Source organism: Panthera onca, chromosome A1 (assembly GCF_046562875.1).
Source record: "Panthera onca isolate mPanOnc1 chromosome A1, mPanOnc1 haplotype 2, whole genome shotgun sequence".
Lineage (NCBI taxonomy): Eukaryota > Metazoa > Chordata > Mammalia > Carnivora > Felidae > Panthera > Panthera onca.
Window position 1 is genome coordinate 28,890,250 of NC_138339.1, and position 19,767 is coordinate 28,910,016.

At 43.2% G+C, this 19,767-nt stretch overlaps 2 protein-coding genes across 6 annotated transcripts in view; one reads left to right on the top strand and one right to left on the bottom strand.

The window, feature by feature from the left end:
• Positions 1 to 5,600, bottom strand: part of LMBRD2 (LMBR1 domain containing 2) — a 48,707-nt gene extending 43,107 nt beyond the window's left edge. For 4 of the 5 annotated variants that reach the window (XM_060634491.3, XM_060634489.3, XM_060634488.3 and 1 more), the window contains exon 1: positions 5,219 to 5,600. The gene's annotated coding sequence lies outside the window, so the exon portion shown is untranslated. The remainder of the gene's footprint in view (positions 1 to 5,218) is intronic. The other variant, XM_060634490.3, reaches the window with a different exon arrangement.
• A 113-nt stretch (positions 5,601 to 5,713) lies between these two features.
• The window catches only part of SKP2 (S-phase kinase associated protein 2), a 32,796-nt gene continuing 18,742 nt past the window's right edge, over positions 5,714 to 19,767 (top strand). The window contains exons 1-3 of the mRNA XM_060634498.3: positions 5,714 to 5,938; positions 6,439 to 6,710; positions 17,895 to 18,006. Of these exons, the coding sequence (XP_060490481.1) occupies positions 5,895 to 5,938; positions 6,439 to 6,710; positions 17,895 to 18,006 (428 nt within the window). The 5' untranslated portion in view covers positions 5,714 to 5,894. The remainder of the gene's footprint in view (positions 5,939 to 6,438; positions 6,711 to 17,894; positions 18,007 to 19,767) is intronic.

The following is a 19,767-nucleotide window of genomic DNA, read 5'->3' on the forward strand; positions in this document are numbered from 1 at the left end:
GTCTAAAGTTACAGCTATTTTAAAATACAAATGTTTTATTGTACTGTGATAAACCTGGGTTCCAAATCCCAACTCAATTTAATAATTGCATAACTTTATACAATTTAAGCTGTTAAGTGAGGATAACTTCATGCAGGTTGCTATGAAGATCAAAGGAGATACAAAAGTGAAACACCAAATAGGAGTTCGAGGCCCAGAATAGATCCTCAATAAATGCTATTTGCTAATCTCCACCTCCTTTATATCATGTGCTTCTAGAGGATAATCAGTTGCTTCAACAGTCTCAAAGCATAGCTTTATACCATATAGTCTCCTCCCCCACCAAAATATGGATACCAAATGCTTTTTGCTTCTCATTCTCTGTGGTTACCACAGCCTGAGCCCATCCTCATTCCTATAAAACAAAAAATGATTTTCGCTCCAAGAAATTGCTCCCCTTGCCTCTCTTAACAAATTGGGATTACCTCCATAGGTCTACAAAGTAGCCCAAACACCCCTTCATCTGTCTGTTGTGAAGGGACAGAACCATGTCAAGAAGGTGTATAAGACATGGCAATGTCATGTAGAAAGACAATGACATTCTCCTAGGAACATGATCAAAGTGGAGGTAGATAAAAATGGATCATCTGCTGACCTGCAACCATGTACAGCTGTGCAAAAATATACTCCAAGGACAAAAGAGGAAATGTGCCTCCACCCACAAAAGTGGTCCTTCCAGTAGTATTCTTCAAATATTAAAATAACACGTTTAGGCTAAATGACAAAAATGAGTGAAGAATATGCAAAAATTTGGAGGCAAATCAAAATTCAGTTCCATGTGATTAGAAATTGAACAGGAGATTTAAAGCTGTCACAGGGTGGCATGAACACCAACAGCAGCAAAAGTAGATTTTACTCAAAATCAAAACGCCAATTCATTCATTCAATCAAATTTTAGTACTTGAAATCCAGACATAGTCTCCCTTTCAAAATACCAGTTCTAAAGTCTTAAACATTTAAAATCCAATTCAGTCTTTGAACAAGTATCAAGATCTCATACAATCCCTTTCAAATGCCTTTCATAATTAGCTTGTTATTGTTACTGACTTGGGGTGCTGTTTCCCAAGTACTTTATGGCTGATAGGTTTTTTTAGGCTAAATTTAAGTGGAAAATTTACAGGTTAAGAAAATTTCGGAATTTGAAGCATCCTAAACATTTTCAAAAAGAAAGAGAAAGAAAAGGAAAAGAGAAGAAGGGAAGATGGCAGGAAAGATTTGTAGTAGCAACAGAACACAAATATTTTGTCCAAACCTAAGGTTCCAAAACTGAATGAAAGATTTCTAGCTAGAACCTAGTGATTCATCAGGCTCAGATTGTGTAAATTTAAATGTGTCTTTATTCAGATATGTAAAATAATAAAAACTAGGAGGCAACTCAACATCTTAATAATGAAAAATTGAAAGTATCAGAACTAGATGGAGTGATGAAAGTCAACAATTCTCTACCACCAATAAAAAATTAAATCTTTGAAATATAACCATTATTCCATGTTTAAAGATTTCAGGGAGATGTACAGGGAGAATTCAGTTTAGGATATACCACAAGAGAATGTGGCTCCTACTCTAAAAATAAAAACAGTTGTAATATTTTTTGAAGTCATTTTCAAAAAATGAGCTGAGTTGCCAAATCAACCAGGTAAGCTGAATTCCAAAGTGTGACAAGCCCTTCTGAAGAAAGACAGATGCGTACAAAGTGCTTAACTTTTGGTAAGGCATGGGAGAGAGAGAGAGTGAGTAACCATGTAAGCAGGTAAGAAGAAAACAATTGGAATTGTATTGGATTCTTAAAGATTTCAGGTAAAGAGATTGTAAGACTTATTTTGGTAATTAAAGAATAATCCTTAGAATCCTTTAAAAAAAAAGTTTATGTAGTTTTGAGAGAAAACATAAACAGGGAAAGAGCAGAGAGAGAGGGGGACAGAGAATCCCAAGCAGGCTCTGGGCTGACAGCAGGGAGCCCCGTGCAAGCTCGAACCCACTAACTGTGACACCCTGACCCAAGCCAAAGTTGGAGGCTCAACCAACCGAGCCACCCCAGTGACCCCTTAGAATCCTTCTTACTAAAGTAATTAAAAACAACAACAACAATAGCTAACATTGAGTATGAGTTTACTGGATTCCAAGCATTATGCTAGCACTTAACATACTTTATCAAATTAGACCTCACAACCTCATAAGAAAGGACTATAAATATCCTTATTTATAGAACAGAAAAGGGTACATAGAGTAAGTAGTTTGTCCACATTCCCAGTCAGTGAGTAGCAAAGCTGGGATTCAAACCTACACATTCTAACTACAACATGTATACTACAGAGTCTCTTTGAATCCAGACATACTTAATGCAATTTAAATTGTTTAAATGCTTTCTTTTGCTCCATTTCATAGTAAACAAGAAACATTCTATTAATTGTTCCTTTACATATATCAAGATAGAATGCTAGAAAAGTCATGTTTAATATAGAATTAACTAAGAATTTTTACCTTCAGGTAAGACTGCTATTACTTAAGACTGTTAATCTACATGAGGAAGGTAGAAAAGAAAACAGAGCAAATCAGAATAGGGAAAGAACCCTTTTGTTCTTGCCCCAATCTGTCCATCACAGAAAACATCAAACTACAGAGATCGAAAGATTTACTTTAAAATTAATGGAGGGAAAAGGATCCTTTTGAAATTTGATGGCAGGTAGAAACTTCTTGCTATGTAATTGTTGTTAGTCTTTTGTTCCCTTAAGCTAAATAATATAAAAAAATTAAAGAAATCTTTAAGATTTCATGCTATGATGGAACTAAGAAAAAAGCACATCACTCTTCTATTTAAATACAATCTCTTGTCATATTTCATTTTCAAAAAGAACATTAATATATTACTGAACATATATACATTTATTTATTTATTTATTTATTTATTTATTTATTTATTTATCTATCTTATTGTCAAGTGTAGTTTCCAGTCTTTTTTGGCCTCTCCTGTGCCTTCATTAATATTGACTATCTTGTCCCTTTTACAATAAACACTTTCCCAATTTACAAAGTTACTTTGTATTTTTTTTTTGAGAGAGTGGGGAATGCACAGAGAGGGGACAGACGGGTGAGAGACAGAGAGAGACAGAGACAGAGAGAGAGACAGAGAGAGAATATCTTAAGCAGGCTCCATGCCCAGGGCTGACTGAGCCTGATGCAGGCTGGATCTCAACAACCATGAGGTCATGACCTAAGCCGAAATCAAACCTGAGCCACCCAGGAGCTCCAAAGTCACTTTGTATTCCATCTCAAACTTCCAAACAGTACTAAACACTACTTACTCTGATGTCATTTCCAGAGATAAAACAATTATAATTCATCTATCCTAGATAATGATCTAGTAATTCTAGTTTTAGGAATACAGTCACACCTCTCCACTAAAATGGGGCATGGGGCATGCTGAGCAAGATTAAACAAATACAATTAATCAGGGGAAAAAAATAATCCATATCAGTAGCAATTACATGCAATTCTTGAAGAGACCAGACAGCAATTATATATGTAGCTGATAATCTCATCTCTTCAATGGACACAATTCCTTATATCAGACACCTGTACCAATTTAAACTTTTATTTACTTACATAGAAAACAGCCATGATTATAAGACATGCGGAAAAAAATGATTCCTATTTCAGCAAGCTAATGTTTTTCTGTTGCCAGGGCAAACTGTTGGTAAGATATCTATTACAGAATTTGAAGACAGATTTTCAAAGTTGAAAGGCTCTTTTTGAAATCCTATAGAGGACCTCCTGTCCACCAATTCAGATATAAAACGTATTCTGACAACTAGAAATGTTCCCTAGTTCCTAGGTAAATCCTTGCTAAATCCTACCACTAGAAATTTCTCATCTTTAAATTTAAAATCATCCCATTAGATCTTCCTATCTATACGATCTACTTTATATCTCAAAATTTTGTTTATTCTCATCACGACATATTATTTTCTTGTTTTCTTTCTCCTCCAGAAACATTCCCTCTGTCTTTCTTGAAGGAGACTATAACTTTTTTTGACAAAATTATTTTTTCTAATGAGTTGCCAACTTAAGGGAAAGGATGTAGATTCCAACCCAGGGCAACTGCTTTCTCCTTAGCCAAAGTAACATAAAGGTAGCTTTATATAAAAAATCAGAATATTGCATTTAAAAATATTTTCTGTAACATCAGTTTAATGAGTTGTGACAATTCAACCTAGTATCTTCACATAGTTTAAGGCAAAATTAATTTGTGAGCATATCCCTTCTATAGGCCAATTTCGCTTACTTTCAAGAAAAAACTAAAGGTTCGTGAATACCTTACTCAATCAAGAAGTAGTCACTTTTCAAGCTAAGCACCAAGCCTGAAACAAACACATACCTGGACAAGATAGGTTTTAGGTTTAAATCCAACAAAAAGCGAATCATTTTTTTAATGGTATGTCATACTATTTTTTAAGGTAAGTCATCCAGCATACCGAAGTAATACTCCAATATTAATTTTTGTGATGACGCGGGCCTGCTTACTTCCGAACTTTATAAATCCTCTCCATTTTTATTAGGGTTGGAATTTGTTCCCCTTCTCTCTTCCAATGTTTTCCAAGGGTCACAATTATGGTATAGTGTGCACAACAGATTTCGCATGGTCATCCTATCTGGAACATGGCACACTCCCTCCTCTAGCTGCCCCCAAACTCTTCTCTGCCGAGACAGGCTAAAAGCAGCTTGTTTTTAGACGGCGACGCAACCAGACGCAGCCGGTCTTAAGAACCGAATGGCCCTGCTCGTGGCCCCGAGAGTTGCGCTATAAAGCCCTCTGCAAACATACAGTCACCGTATTCGTTCCCTTGCTAACATTCATGAAATTCGTCAAGGCTGAAAGGGTATGCGCAGCCTTCCCACTGCACACAGGAACCACTGGTCTGCTCACCTGAAATTAAAACACCGCCTCGCCTCTCGTTCGAACAGCGCTTTTGTTTACAAGACGCTTTCACAAGCGTTATCTGACTTGACCCTCACGCCAAGCCTTCGAGATGACCCCCGATATCATTACTGCCTGTTTTACTGTTGAGGAAAGGATCCTGTCCGCAGACCGGTGCTAAGGGTCACCCTCTCCCCGATGAAGGAAGCAGCTTCCCGGCGGAGGGGACAGCACATGTGACGCCCGCGGCCCCCATCCTCTCACCTGGCCAGCGGGCCGGGCTACCACCTCCTCTCCGTGACCGGGAACTTAGTTAGGCCCGTGGCGGCGGGTGACCGGGGTCTCCGTGGTCCTCTCGATCTCCGCTTGCTCTCGGCCTCAGACCCTCGACCCCACAGTGCCTCACGCTCTCCCCATCGGGCTCACGGTCCGATCTCGCCAGACAGTGTCTGGAAGGACCGGGAAACCCCGCGTCGGCCGCAATCGTCCAGTATTTGGGACCCACTCTCCGAGGCGACGGCGGTGACGATCACTAGAAGGCCCGCAGGCTCCGCCGTAAGGAAAACCCGTCCCCAGTCAAGAGGCTGACATTTCCCAGGCAGCCTGAGCACCGCCCACTTCCGTTTCCCCGCCTACCCCATGGGTCGCCCAGCCCCCAGCCGCAGGGGGTTGTGGGTATCTCAAAGGCGGGTAAAGTAGCCAGGAAGGAAGTAGCGGAGAGCCTGCTAGACTACAAGTCAGGGCTGAAACTACAGTTCCCATCAGGCAGCGGGGCTGCAGACGGCCGCGGCGGAGGAGAGCGAGTAGAAGAGCCTTGCGCGCGCGGTGAGGATGGAACGTTGCTAGAGTTCGCGGGTCTTGCTGCTGGGGGTCGGAGCTGCACGCCGCGAGCCGCCGCGTGCCAAAGCGGGAATCCCGGTGGCGGACAGTTCTGCAATTAATGCACCCATTTAAAACTCCAGAACTTGTGGACGCCATGCACAGGTAAACGGATTGCAAAAGGGGGCAGAGCGTGCATGAACCGTCTTAATTGTTTTAGGCCGCGAAAAATGCTACTTGCTAATATTGTTACTAATGCTGTAGAGTGAATAGTTGCTTAGCCCCTTTGGGAAAGCGTGGATGGCTGGATGCTTTAGTGCGGTGATCAGTGTGCGGTTTTATTTGACTTCCCTTACTGAGCTTTCCTGCTATTTTCAGTCGCTGTATGATTGCTCTCCCTCTTGTCTATTCCCTCCACTTTAAGACATTCTCAAGGCCTTCTACGTGATCGTAAATCAAAAAGCCTTTTTGATTTGCTTGGTTATTTTCTCTTTCCTACTTGGAAACTCGCCGCCGGCGCTTAAGATATGCAATTTTGTGAGCCACTGTGAAAGTTTTCTGCATTGCATAACTTGCAGTTTCATTTAGGCCTATCTTTTAATTACTCGGGTGTGTTTTTGAAAGGAACGGGCCGGGGCGGGGGGGGCTTTTGTGCATTTCTGCAGGAAACACCTCCAGGAGATTCCTGACCAGGGTAGCAACGTTACTACCAGCTTCACATGGGGATGGGATTCTAGCAAGACTTCTGAACTGCTGTCAGGCATGGGGGTCTCCGCCCTGGAGAAAGAGGAGGTGGACAGTGAGAATATCCCCCAGGAACTGCTCTCAAACCTGGGCCACCCTCAGAGCCCCCCACGAAAACGGCTGAAGAGCAAGGGGAATGACAAGGATTTTGTGATAGTCCGCAGACCTAAACTAAATAGAGACAGCTTTCCAGGTAAGGTAAACTGGCGGTCACATAAGAGGTGTATTGAACTACTTTATTGGTAATCTTTGTTTAGTGATCTTTAGGATGGCACATTTTCAAAATTGCCTACTTCTGAAGTCATTTTCCAAAAAAGTGGGACAAGTCATTTTCACAAATCTGCAGGAATCTTGGTAGATATATATTTTTAGATGCACAGTTGACTTTTAACCCATGTGAAATTTTAACCCAGGAGAAGACATACCTACCTCTTAACTTTGAAGTGAATCTGCATGTTCAAAGGCCAGCTCGGTGCTACTGATAAATGGGAACATAACCAATAACCTTGTAGGATTTTGTTATTGTTGTTTATATTCTGCTCTGTAGCCTTGGTTGAGGGTTTTGGGGTTTTTTGTTATTGTTGTTTTGTTTTTTGGCCATATTTGCTTTAGTGATTTCCAAAGAACTGCTAAAGTGAATGTTAACTATGTGTAGGGACTTCTCTCCCCAGGTCCCTCCCAAGTGGGATTCTTCTGGTATGCTGTGTCTACATTACTGCCAGCATTATGTGTTCAGTCACGCAGCCAAAAACCTGAGGGTCAGTCCCATTCTGCCATCCTCCAGCATCCAGCCAATCATTGAATCTTTCCCTCTTGTCTCCAGGATGTTTTTCAAGCTCTCATTATCTCTTGCCTGAATATTGGAATGGCTCATAATTCCAGGCTTATCCTCTGCAGATCCATCCCCAGAGCTAGAGCAGACTGACTGAAATGTAGAACTCACCATATCATTTCTGGCTTTGATAGCTCCCCGTCTCCAGGCTTTTCAAACAGATCAGCATGTGCCTCCCAGAGTGGATCAGAGCCCCAAGAGTACAGAAGGCCATAGGGTAAAGGTAGTGCAATAATACTGTTTCTTGCTAGAAGGTATTAAAAACATTAAGCCAGCACATTTTTGCTGAGCACTTACTATGTGCTAGGCATTGTTCTAGGTGTTAGGGATTGTTAGGGATTCGGCAACAAACAATGTAAACATTCCTGATCTCAGGAAGCTTCTGTTGGAGAGAGAGGATGCAACAGACATAATAAATGTGATATGTAGAATATTAGAAAGTAATAAATGCCATGGCCAAAAACAAACATAGAACAAGTTGAGAGGGATTGGAAGTCCTGGGGTGGGAATATGGATTGCAGTTTTAAACAGGGTATTGAAGGGAAGCTTCACTGAGACATGAGCTTTTTAAGTAAAGGCATTAAGTGTGAGGAATGTGCCACGCAAATATCTTGGAGAAACGGGTTCCAAGCAGAGGGCATAGTCAGTGCAAAGACCTTGGGGCAGAAGCATGTCATGTTTGCTCAAGGAAGAAGGAAGACATGTGTGGAATGAGCTAAGGGTTGAGTAGTGGGAGATAAGGCTAGAGCTGGTATTGAGCAGAGTTGTGATGTGACCTTTTAAAAGGACACATTGATGGGATTAAACTGTAGGTGGTCAAGGGTAGAAATTTAGAGATTTGTTAAGAGGTATGGGGGTAGTAATAAGTGTCACGTTCTGGATAGATTCTGACGTTAGAGTTGACAGAATTAGGCCATTGAGGTAGTCTGTAGAAGAGGTGATCAGAGGCTAAACAGGAATTGGGTGGGTGATAGCAGAGAAGAAGAGACAGATTAAAGAAATATTGAAGTCGAAGTCTTACAGAGCCGGGGTAAATAAGTATATTCCTTAGTCCTCCCATTTGACTATCTTTGAAAAAGGGTTGGTTGTTTGTTTGCTTTGCTTTAAAAAATCTGTTGTTTTGGGGTATTGACCCTTTCGTTAGGAATGAGAACCTACAGGTTATCGTCTGGAAATCTACATCAGGGGAGGGGGTGAATTAATTAGAAAGGCAATAAAGGATTGTGATCAAGTCAGACAGATCTGGCTTTGCATCCTAATTCTGCTATTTACCAACCTTGGGAAGTTATTTGAGCTCTCTTTGCCTTCATTTCTTTGTGAAATAGAATAATAATACCCACTTCATAGGTCGCTGTGAGGATTAAGGGAAAGAGTGCCCACAAAGCTCTTAGCATGTTGTGTGCACATAATACACAATAAGTAAATCCAGTTAATTTGGTCAACAAAATTTCTGACACTCATTTGGGAAGCTACTTCACTTTTTCTTTTGTCCTTAGTCCTGTTAGCCTGACCTGGTTAGTACAGAATTTTTTCTTTCAGAATTTAATGCTTCTGTTATTTTTAGCGTCTGGAGTGTAGCACTAGCAATTTGGTGTTTGACCAACCAAATGTGGTGACAGACACCACATTTCTGCTAAGATGAGCATATTTTGATTAACTTGTCCAGGGCCAGTTGCTTTTAAACATTCAGTGTGATTCCTGTATGTCCTTCTGCATTCATACACAGAGATAGGGATGTATAAATAAAAGTCATTGTTAAGCAAGGCACTGTGGAAACAAGAGAGATTAAGGGATGGTTGCTGGCTTGTAGGACATTGCAAGTCAAGTTGAGGAGAAAGACAACACACCCTAAGAGAAGCTCACGGCAGAAGATGGCGACCAAAACACTAGCATCCAATGAGTAGTCTAGGTAGTAAGTGCAATTGGAGGCCAGAGGAAGGGAACCCCTTGGGCCAAATTGAACCAGGCACAGCTTCCCAGGTGTAGAAGGGCTTCCAGGGTGATTACCAGTGGACGTGGACAATCTTCCTCCTTCCACTCAGCAAAAGTGGAGGCTCTGAGGAGAGGGAAAGATCTGGAAATGGCCCACTCAATACGTCTACATTGTTAAAACTGACCTCAAATATATATGCCTGAAGCAAGAAGAGAAAAAACAATGTTTTATTTTTATGTTTGTTACTACCTAAGGGAGAGGCAGGAATGAAAACTAATAATCTACATCCTATGTGTGTGGAATTGCACACAATATAGACTGGCTAATTGGTATGGAGTGTGGAGAGGTGGATTCCCTGATGCAGGATGAGAGACAGCTGGGTAGAGGATTCCCAGTGGGCCTCCAGTGTCTTTCTGTCTGTCTGTCTGTCTCTGTCTCTCTGTCTGTCTCTGTCTCTCTGTCTCTGTCTCTCTCTCTCTCTCTCTCTCTCTCTCTCTCTCTCTGGATCATCATTCCAGGGAGTTTTGTCTGCAGTTGTCAAGACAGGTGGCTAATGGCTCTGCCAGGATTAGGGCAGAATAAGCCACACCTGCTTTATGTAGGGATCTGGTGACAGTGGCCCTGGGCTGGGAGTTTTTCCTGGTTCCTCCCTCAGCAGTCTCCCTGCAGGCCCCCAGCCAGACTCATACACATCTGGCAACTAAATCCTCCTCATCTTTTTATTTTGGAAGATAAAAACTGTGTGACAAACGCTGTATCAGGACAGGTCTGTTTTGCCCTCGGGGTGAGTGTATGGAAGGAATTGGAAGTAAGTGGCCCAGTAGTGGGGTCAGTAACAAGCCCAAACAGGACAACTTCATTTTATTCATGTCATTAAATGCCTGTCTTGGTCCCTTTTCTTCCTACCCTCCGCCCCAGTGAAAACAGTGAAACACAGTGAAAACACCGTTGAACTAATTTGTTGATTAGCTTTCCCAGGGCTGTTAAACTGCTTGACATTCCAGAGCCTGCGGTGGTTCTCAGACTGGAGACTCTAAAGTTTAGTGTCTGCTGATATCCCCAAAGGAACTTGTTCAAAGTGCAAAATTCCTGAGATTCAGATCCAAGAAGTCCTGCCTTGAGCCCGGGAATCTGCTTTTTAATGCTCACAGGCAAACATTTTTCCTCCAATTTTTTTTTTTTTAAACCAGTAATAAATATATTTTACATTGCGATGCTGGGTGTGTGCCTGAAACAGAAATCTCACAAAACTGTAATTCCCCTTGCTAAGATACTTCCTATTGTGTTCCATTCCATTCTTTCAAAACAAGGCTGCTTCAACTGAATTGATTTCATGACTCACCAATGAATCTCAGCCCCCGGCTCCCAAAACTCAGCTCTGCAAGAGCCTTTATAGGGCCCTATGAGGCATCTCTTTGCCCCGCAGCTTCCTTTCATTTATTCATGCAGCCAGTAATTAATACTGAGCATTCTAGAGGTTACTAATACAGCAGTGAACGTAACAGGCAAAAGACCTCCTCTCAGACCTCTTAGAGAGTGTATATACTTTACCTTATTCTCCAAATCCTAATTTCCATGGTTTCTCCACTCTCCCCACATTTCAGAGTTGAGCAAGTTTCTTACAGAAGTAGAGGGTTCTGGGGCTGAGGGGATCATTTGGGACCCTGCTTTTGTTTTACTGTGTTTTGCTTGGCAGAATGTTTGTGGTTTTTCAGAAAGGAAGCATAGATTGTTAATACTTAAAACAAGCTAACACAAGCAAATGTGAAGTGAGCCCCCACCCTTAAATATAAGAAACGGGAGGTGTGAGTGCTGGCTTATCCTTCAAGTCTAATTTGTTTATCCATGCTGAAGGAGAGGAGCAGTTTTGAGAGTCAAGAGTTTGTTTATGATTAAGATTTGGAATTTTAATTTGAATCTGAGTGTGGGTGATGTTCCAAGAAATAAATATTGCAAGGAAGTTGAGTAACCTATAGGGGTGCCTGGGTGGCTCAGTCGGTTAAGCGTCCGACTTCGGCTAAGGTCATGATCTCACAGTCTGTGAGTTCGAGCCCCCTGCTTCGGATTCTGTGTCTCCCCCTCTCTCTGCCCCTCTCCTGCTCATGCTCTGTCTCTCTGTCTCAAAGATAAATGAACACATTAAAAAAAAAAAAAAAAAAAAAGATGAGTAACCTATACTACAAAGATTTCATACATAGAAAACTCTTCAATAAGCCGCTCTCCCCAGAGGAGTTTGAGGCATGGGCAGTGGCGAAGTTATAGACGTGGACAGCTGGGTTTGCACGTGAAGGGTAAGTGGAAATGATGGTGGCTGAGGGTGACAGCCAGCAGGTTTGTGAATCTGGCCAGTTTTCACCCCTTCATGGCTCCAAAGTGTGTTTAACAGCCTTTGTGTAGTTGAAGACTGGTGGCCGTGGGCTTAAATAATTGTTTCCTTTTCTGTGCAGGGCTGGTGTGCAGCCTTCGGGGTGTAGAAGAGGTGAGTGGAGGAAAGTCCTGCTCTGGACTCTCCCATCCGCTCAGGCAAACAGACCAGGCAGCAGAGGAGTCAGGAATCCAGGAAACAGATGGCTGATGTTTGGAGAATTAAGTATGGCAAGTAAAATTAGATTAAGCATATCACAAGCCTGGATACCAGCCGCTGGAGCTGGAAGACAGACTTCTGCCCCATCTGCTTATACAGCAGCCAATCTCAGGCTTCGGCACCTCTAGCAAGGGGCCCTAAGGTCCGTGTCCTGTGATCAACTGAGGGAGTCCTGGGGACTTGGCTGCCAGCTGGGGCCGTGCATTTCCTTGGCCTTCGTTCCTTCCCTTCGGGAGCCAGCCTGCTTAATAACTCTTAGCATCTTTGTTTTACTCCCTCTCCCTGCCAGCCCTCCCTCCCTAGCCCTGATTAAGTTCTCTTCGCATTGTAAGTCAGGTTGAATTCTTACCTTCCTCCGTCTTGTAGAGCATCAAGCACTTAGAACAGGGGAGAGTGTGGGATGTTAGAGCATCCTGTGGTAGAAAGGACATCATTTGGAGTCAGACCTGGGTTTGAATTCCCACCCTGCCACTTGCTAGTTGTGTGGCCTTGTCGCACTTGTGTGTTCTTCTGCAATCCTCCCACCTCCCATCTCACAAACTACTCGTGTACTGACCCAGGTACATTATCTTTTTGTCCTGGGTTTTTGTCTTCAGGCTTCTTGCCTCTGCATAGCAGCGCCGTGCCATTCCTTTGCAGGTACAGGGCCCACACCTGCAGTGCCCTCTGCTATCTGGCCAGCCTTCACATAGCCACCTCTTGGGGCTCTGCACCTGCACCTCAGGGTGTGGGGTTTTGGCATACTCAGAGCAGCCCCAGCTTTGCCTCCTGGCTCTCCTGCCTAACAGCCAATAGCCCCTTGGTGAGGTTATTTAACCCTGCTGAGGCCAGTTTCCTTATCTGTAAGATGGCATGCTACTAAATACACAGGGTTGTTGCATTTAGAGTCAGTGTGCTTAAATAAATGCTCGAGACTTTAGGGCTTTCAGTAAATGGCAGTGTTTAAATGTTAAGTTATGTATTTGTTTATTAGTTTGTCTCCAAGTGAGGCTGTTGGGCAGGGACTGTAGCTTACACCCAGCTCCCAGCACTTGTGCATTAATTAGGCACCCAGGAATGTTTGCTGAAGTGGAGCCATAGGCCAACCTTATCATTTTACAAATAAGGAAACTCACTGGTCCTAAGAAGCCAGCAGTCTTGCCTGTGTGTAGAATAAAGCCAGCATTCTTCTTTGGGCTGTCAGTCATTCCTTCGTGAAACATCATTTGAGTACTTTCTAATATTCATTGTCAGGCTCTCTCCTAGGCATTGGGTGTGTGGTATTTTCTTGATTAGCAAAGGGTAACTAGTCAACGCAAATGCAAACGCAGGATTGGCATATTCAGTTTGCATGAAGGGAGAGTAAAAGGTATGATGCATCTAGCAAAGCTTTATTGGATGCCAGTTACGGGCTTAGTATTGTGCGGTGTGCTGGGTGTGCAAATCTGGGTCTGGGGGCTGTGGTGGTGATCTGTAACGCTCCTCTGAGGGGGTAACAAGTTTAAGCCGAGATCTGAAGGATGAGTAGGAGTTGGATGGACGAAGACATCCAAATTCTAGTGTTAACCTTACTAGTGTGCTTCACTGCTTAGCTTTGCTGTCCTCTGCAAACCTCTGTTCCTTGCTGCCAATAGTGACTAGTTTTCCTCCTCGCATTTAAAAAAATTTTTTTATTTGAGAGAGAGAGAGAGATCATGAGTGGGGGAGAGGAGCAGAGGGAGGGAGGGGGGAGAGAGAGAGAAAGAGAGAATCCCAAGCAGGCTTCATGGAGCCCAATGCGGGGCTAGATCCCACAACCCTGGGATCATGACTTGAGACGAAATCAAAAGTTGGATGCTCAACCAACTGAGCCACCCAGGTGGCCCTCCTCCTCGCATTTTAATTACCTAGCTCATGTTGTTCTAATTGTTTCTGATTTCTTGTATGTTCCCAATAAAATAGGCACCAAATTCATTAATTTATTTCTCCTGCCCTGCACTTCACAACAAGCCTCCCTAATTTCCTTTTCCACTGTCTTTAGAGGACGCATCGTGTCCCATCCATAGCCCCTTGAAGCTCAGCACTCCTTTATGTGCCAGGTTTTCTCCTGCATACAGATATGACTGCTTGATGCCTTTCTCTGGGCAGGCATGTGGGAGTTAACATTTCTGCCCCACTCCCAGAAGCCCACACCCAGTGACTGAGAGTTGTTGGTGGATTAATACCCCAGCACCCATGCTCTTGGCTGAGACAGACAGCTCTGGGGCAGGGTGCTATAGGGTCTCCTGGAGTCCCCGGCAGACTTGAACTCCACTTGGCAATGGCGATAACCTGCTTATTAACATTTCCCCGAATTAGCTTCTTTCCCTTCCATATCTCTTCACTTTCCAATGCTTCCTGGGATTACTTAGCAAAATAAACTACTTGACTTCAGGTCCTCAGGATCTGCTTCTGGGGGTCCCAAACTTAGATAGAGGGCTGTTTGGGCCTCTTGGTCAATCACATGCTCCAGCCCTCATCCAAACCCTATTAAAACCCAGTGTGTTTTCAAATAAGTGAAATTCCAAGCAGCAGTGAAAAGTCATCACAAAAGGCAAATTTGCAGCTTTAATGGAGAGAGGAGAGAGATAGAGGCAAGAAGGAGAAAGGAAAGTTTGACTCTGCTGCTTGATGTCTTCCCTTATATTATTTAATCTCCACAGGGAACTACTTTGCAAAATAAATCATTTTATTCCTGTTCCTGCAGATGTAGAAACCGAGCCCGAGGGATTAGGTAACTTGCTCAGTATTCACAGACTTGGGCCACAGAGATGCATTCCCATCAGCATGCTTCCCTTCCAGTGGTTCTCACCCTCGGGGAGGCCAGGCACCTGGTGTCACGAGGAGTGGACAGATCGTAGTGCAAGCCCTAGTGTGGTCTCAATATCCTGGATTTGAAATAACGAAGCGTGTGACTTTGTTGCCAAATCCAATGCTAGAATCTGATCTACGTATTCAAGAGGCACCAGAGGTCAGGGAGTTCAGAAGAGTTAATGGAAGGAGAACTTAAGAAAAGCTAATGTATCAACTTTTTTGAATTTGGGAAGCAGAGCAGGAGCCGTATTTGAGAACCCCTGTCCTCTGTCCATGCTGAGCTTGGAGGAGCCTTGTGGTGAAGGGGGGTTGTTGCCACACTGAGAAGCCTCAGGGTGATCTCCAGCTGCCTCCCTGCATTGTGGTCCAGGGTCAGCATGGATGGTCTGCCCTCATCCCTTTACTTCTGGTTTCAGGGCCTCAGTGAATCATTTTGTCCTCAGGGAGGGAGGGGCAGGCATTCATTGAGCAACTGCATATTTCCTCATTTTTCAGTAGAGCCCACTTCCTCCAGGAGGGCTTCTCTGATCTCTCCTCTACCACCATCCACTGCACAGCACAGCACTGTGATCCCTGTTGCAGCCCATTATGATACTTCATTGAAATTTCCCGTTTGTGTCTCAAACCCTGAGCTGGCCATCCCTTTTCATATTTGTAGAACAGACACCCACAGATAGGACATGTTCAATAAGTATATGCATGTATATATCATACGAATGTATCAGACACCATGCGAGTTCCAGGAAATACAAAGATTATTTTTTTTAAAAAATACTTTTTTGTTCCCAAGAACTCATGGCCCAGCAGGGGCAGGGGCTAAACAAATGAGTAAGTAAATAATAAAATTGTGGTTAAAAAAAAGTGACCCATTTTTGGTGATGTCATGGGAAGCCTTCCATAAGCATTGGGGCTCCAATAGCAACTTGATTTTAAATTAATAGCAATCGGGGCAGGCACAGCACGTACAGGGCCTCTGAGATGTGGTGCAGAATGACTCATTCTACAAATTACAAGTAAGTCCAAATGGCTAGAACATATTTCTAGGTAATGAACCTAGAAAAATGAGTGGGTCCGTGACATAAATTTCATGCCAAGCAATTTGGACCTTAGGCTACATATTTGGGGGGGACCATGGAGATGTTCAAACTTGGAAAGATTGCCCAAGAATACCACCCAGAGACAGCAAGTGCCACGTTTATCACCCTCAGTGCTTTTCTCCATCATGTTCTCCACAGAGCCTGGTTCAGTGTACCTGTGCAGGAAATCCGCCTTTTAGATAACGGGGAAGAGGGACAGTGTGTTAGTAATCAGGGTTCTCCAGAGATGTGGAAAAAATAAGAGATGTAGGGAGATGTATTATGAGGACTTGGCTCACACTATTACGAAAGCTGGGAAGTACCCAGGTCCACAGTGCAAAGGCCCAGGGACCAGGAGAGCAGATGGTTCCAGTTCACGTCTGAAGTCAGGAGATCCATGTCCCAGCTCAAAGGCAGGGAGAAAACCAGTTCTCATCAGGACTTGGATTGAATGAGATTCACTCACGTTGGAGAAGGGAATCTGTGTTTCTCAGTCGACAGACTCCAACGTTCATCTCCTCCAGGAACCCCTCACAGACACACCCATGATAGTGTTGAGCCAAATATTTAGCCTGCCCCTGACCCAGTCAAGCTGACATCAGTCTTGTGAACCATCACAGAAGGGAGAGGATAACGCTAGACTTGGTGTACAATAGCGAGTGGAGGTACAAGGAGACTGACTACGAAGGTGAGTTACTGAACTGATCTAAACACTCAGTATTTCTTCCATGCATACCTGTTTCCTTCTTGGCCATTGTCCTATTATCCTGATCTTGTGGGTTATGTTCTGTATGTTCCTATGTAAGAGTTCTATTTAGACATTGCTTTTATAAGACAAAACTCATCTTAAAATATCCACCTTTTCCCCCCTTCAGTTTTCTTTTGTTTTTAATGTTTTTGTTTGAGAGAGAGTGTATGCAGGGGAGGGCAGAGAAGGAGACACAGAATCTGAAGCAGGCTCCAGGCTCTGAGCTGTAAGCACAGAGCCTGACACAGGGCTCAAACTCGCAAACCATGAGATCGTGACCTGAGCCAAAGTAGGACCCTTCTACTGACTGAGCCACCCAGGCGCCCCTCCAGTTTTTTGTTTGTTTGTTTGTTTGTTTGTTTGTTTTTTTAACACAGCCCAAGCAATCCTCTCAGAACTTTCTGTGCTCCGCGCTCTCTGGTGGTTCCTCACAACATTCAGAGTCAGAGCTGAAGGTCTCATGATGTAGAGTCCTGCATGACCTGGCCCCAACATCTCTCATCTTCTGTCACCTCCCTGCTCATTCTTCTGTTCCTCAAAACAAACATTCTGTTCCCTATACCTAGAAAACATGGCTCCCTAATTTTGTGCAAGCCTTTGCTCAGTGATCGCTGTCTCAGTGAGGCCTTCCTTGACCGCTTTGTTGAGATTCTGAACACTGGCCCCTGTACTTCCTGTCCTCTCTTTTACTCTGCTTAACTTTTCTGCATAGCACTAATCAATTTTTCCAGATCTTGTAATTTATTTTTACATTTGTGATTGTTTCCTCCCACTAGAATGTAGGTCCCGTGAAGCTAAAATGCTTTGTCTATCTTATTTATTGCTCTCTCCCCAACACCTAGAATGCTCCCTGGCACCATAGTAAATAGAGAGATAGATGAAAGCACCCTTCTGATAGTGCACTTGTAGGCAAATGGACTTCTGAGTGCTTTCTGTAAATCTGAAAGAAAGAGGAAAAAGCTTCATTTGCCTTGTAGATAAGGTCAATACTTGATGGCTGAATCCACCACCGAATCCACTTCTGAGAGAAACCAGGCATTTCTTAGCCATGGAGGGCATCAGTGTCTTAGACATTATTGTATGCCATGGAGGGGGGGACTTGCTCTGTACCGCCTTTAATATAGCCCTTACTAAGGTTGGCCAGCAGATGCTGAAGGGAAAAATGATATGAAAAGTATTCTTGGTTTTCTCTTTTCTCCTTTGCTGAGAAGGTGTGGTGTCTCACCGCAGGGTACGGAGACAGTGGGTGAACAGAAAAACAATTGTGGGATGAGTAATTCGATTACCCTGTAAGTTAAATGTTGTGTATCCTTTAAGTGCATGAAAAGACTCAGTAGACTTAATTGGGTGAATGAGTGGTGATTAGAAGACACATTGTTTTTCTCCCTCAAAGGTGTTTCATGGGACTCCCTTCCGGACGAGCTGCTCTTAGGAATCTTTTCCTGTCTGTGCCTCCCTGAACTCTTGAAGGTCTCCAGTGTTTGTAAGAGGTGGTATCACCTAGCGTAAGTATTTTTTACCCCTTTTGGTTTATGTGTGGAAGGAGAAGAGAAGGGTTATTTATTTATTCATTTGGATCTAGTGAAACTAGAAAAACAAGAAAAATACAGTACCACAAAGCAAACTAGGTATCTTCATATATTAATAATAGTGACTTCATTTCACAGCGGAAGGGAAGAGTCTCCTGGAGGTGTAAACATACCCACCTCGGAGAACTTTTTCCTGTATTATTGCTGGTTGGATGCCGACTCTCGACCAGGTGATGTTCTAGGAGTGAAGGGGGATGCCAACGGTTTCTCACACCCATGGGCCAGGCAGTGAGCGCAGAGGGGAGAACACAGGTCCTGGTATTAGATCCACATGCGAACCCAGTCTCTGCTACCTAGTACTCTGGGACCTTAGTGACGTTCTTGACACTTCTGAGCCTCGGTCCCCCCATATATACAATGGAGATCATAGTACCTTCCAGACAGTTATGAGGATGAAGCATAAAGATGGCGGTGCAGTGCCTGGCTCATGGAAGCGTGTAGCACATGGAAACCAATAGTTACGGGTGTCTCTGTTGGTTCGGGATTGCCGCTTTTCAAGTGTGAACGGCGAGCTGCACAGGGAACGTCTTGGTGAGTTGGAAGGCAGTAACAGGCCAGAAGTGGGGGAAGGCTTTGTTTGCAGTTAGAACTTTCGTCCGTTCTTCACCACCTGTCCTCCCTGGCCAGCCACTAGCCATCCTTTGTGCTTAAAGGCCATCTATCTCTCTTCTCCCTGCACATCTCTGGAGTTCTTATTGTGAGCCAGCAAGAGCCCCTTCCTGTCCATTCAGGGGTGTGTGGGCAGTAAGACGCCCCGGGTATTTACAGAGTGGGTTGTTTGCTTAGAAGAGCCACGGGGAGGTGTGCACCCCTGGAATGCTGGAGCCAGTGGTGGCGGAGTTTCCCTGATCCCTCCCTAAGTGACCCCATATCGATTTTCTTTCAGCCAGCTCTCCTCTTCATGCAGAGTCTGTTAATCTTTGTATCAGTTGTCATAAAAGCAATAACCAGCATTTATTAAGCACTTGTTATGTGCCAGGTACTGTAGTCGTGCCTTCTTGTTAATAGAAGTCAAATAACACGTTGACAGTTTCTTTATGCAGCGATATTTCAAAGCCCTGCCGGTGGTCTGCTTATTTAAAGTAATATTAAAGAATAAAATTCTAGTAGGCATTGAAAATGTTCCCTCATGTGCTTGATCTCATGTTTTCTTTTTTTTGTTAAGTTGAATTAAACTGTGGCTATTATACAGCCCCCTGGTTTACTGTTCAGTACATTTTAGTACCTCATTTTTGCTTTAGAAACACTATCCAAAATCTAAGTAATATTTTTCCTTTTTCCTTTCACATTAGTTCATACAACTACATATATTTCCATGCATGTATATACGTTTTTTGTTTTTGTTTTTAAGCTTAAAGGGTATTGTAAAACAGCCAAACTCCTGTTTAGGGTTCCTTTTTCCTAGTAGATATTTGATAGTACTATTTCTTAATAAAGTACAGTTGACCCTTCAACAACATGGGGGTTTGGAGCACCAACCCCACCCAGCCCAGTCAAAAATCCACATATAACTTTTGACTCCCCAAAAATTTAACTATGAATAGACTATTATTGACCAGAAGCTTTACCCATAACATAAACAGTTAACACAGGTTTTATATGTTATATGTGTCGTATACGCTTATTCTTACAATAAGGTAAGCTAGAGAGAAAATGTTAAGAAAATCATAAGAAAAA